This window comes from Bos indicus x Bos taurus, chromosome 29, assembly GCF_003369695.1.
Source record: "Bos indicus x Bos taurus breed Angus x Brahman F1 hybrid chromosome 29, Bos_hybrid_MaternalHap_v2.0, whole genome shotgun sequence".
NCBI lineage: Eukaryota > Metazoa > Chordata > Mammalia > Artiodactyla > Bovidae > Bos > Bos indicus x Bos taurus.
In genome coordinates this window covers 2,760,188-2,761,957 of record NC_040104.1, presented here as the reverse complement: position 1 = coordinate 2,761,957, position 1,770 = coordinate 2,760,188, and the positions used below count along the sequence as shown (strand labels likewise).

General features: G+C 58.5%; 1 protein-coding gene across 1 annotated transcript; it reads left to right on the top strand.

Annotated features, from left to right (window-relative positions):
- On the top strand, positions 1-1,146 carry LOC113886419 (basic proline-rich protein-like; the record flags this gene model as incomplete). The annotated part of the gene is given in 1 exon segment (XM_027532607.1): positions 1-1,146. A coding segment is annotated over 1 exon segment (1,146 nt), but the record flags the coding sequence as incomplete, so codon positions are not given.
- Positions 1,147-1,770: the final 624 nt, after the last annotated feature.

The window sequence follows — 1,770 nt, the reverse complement described above, 5'->3', positions numbered from 1 at the left end:
CCACCAGCACCACCACCACCATCACCACCATCATCACCACCACCATCACCACCACCACCATCATCACCACCAGCACCACCACCACCATCACCACCACCACCACCACCACCATCACCACCACCAGCACCACCACCACCACCATCACCACCACCATCACCACCACCACCATCACCACCACCACCACCACCACCATCATCACCACCAGCACCACCACCACCATCACCACCACCAGCACCACCACCATCATCACCACCATCACCACCACCAGCACCACCACCACCACCATCACCACCACCATCACCACCACCACCATCACCACCACCACCATCACCACCACCATCACCACCAACATCACCACCAGCACCACCACCACCATCACCACCACCACTACCACCACCATCACCACCACCACCACCATCACCACCATCACCACCGTCACCACCATCACCACCACCACCACCACCACCACCACCACCACCATCACCACCACCATCACCGTCATCACCCTCACCATCATTACCACCACCACCACCACCAGCACCACCACCATCACCACCACCATCACCACCACCATCACCACCACCACCACCATCATCACCACCAGCACCACCACCACCATCACCATCACCACCACCACCATCACCACCACCACCACCACCACCACCATCATCACCACCAGCACCACCACCACCATCACCACCACCAGCACCACCACCATCATCACCACCACCATCACCACCACCAGCACCACCACCACCACCACCATCACCACCACCACCATCACCACCTCCATCACCACCACCATCACCACCAGCACCACCACCACCATCACCACCACCACTACCACCACCATCACCACCACCACCACCGTCACCACCATCACCACCGTCACCACCATCACCACCACCACCACCACCGTCATCACCACCATCACCACCAGCACCACCACCACCATCACCACCACCACTACCACCACCACCACCACCACCACCACCATCACCACCATCACCACCGTCACCACCATCACCACCATCACCACCACCACCACCACCGTCATCACCACCGTCATCACCATCATAACCACCACCATAACCACCATCACCACCACCATCACCATCACCACCACCATCACCGTCATCACCCTCACCATCATTACCATCATCACCACCACCACCACCACAATCACCACCATCACCACCACCACCATCATCACCACCATCACCGTCATCACCCTCACCACCATCACCACCATCACCACCACCATCACCACCACCATCATCACCACCACCATCACCACCACAATCACCACCACCATCACCACCACCATCACCACCATCATCACTATCACCACCACCACCACCACCATCACCATCACCACCATCACCACCACCACCACCATCACTACCATCACCACCATCACCACCACCACCACCACCATCACCACCACCACCACCATCACCACCACCACTATCGCCGCCACCACCATCATCACCACAATCACCATCACCACCATCACCACCACCACCGTCATCACCATCATAACCACCACCATGACCACCACCACCACCACCATAACCACCATCACCACCACCACTACCACCACCATCACCACCACCACCACCGTCACCACCATCACCACCACCACCACCACCACCGTCATCACCCTCACCATCATTACCATCACCACCACCACCACCACCACAATCACCACCATCACCACCACCACCATCATCACCACCATCACCGTCATCACCCTCACCACCATCACCA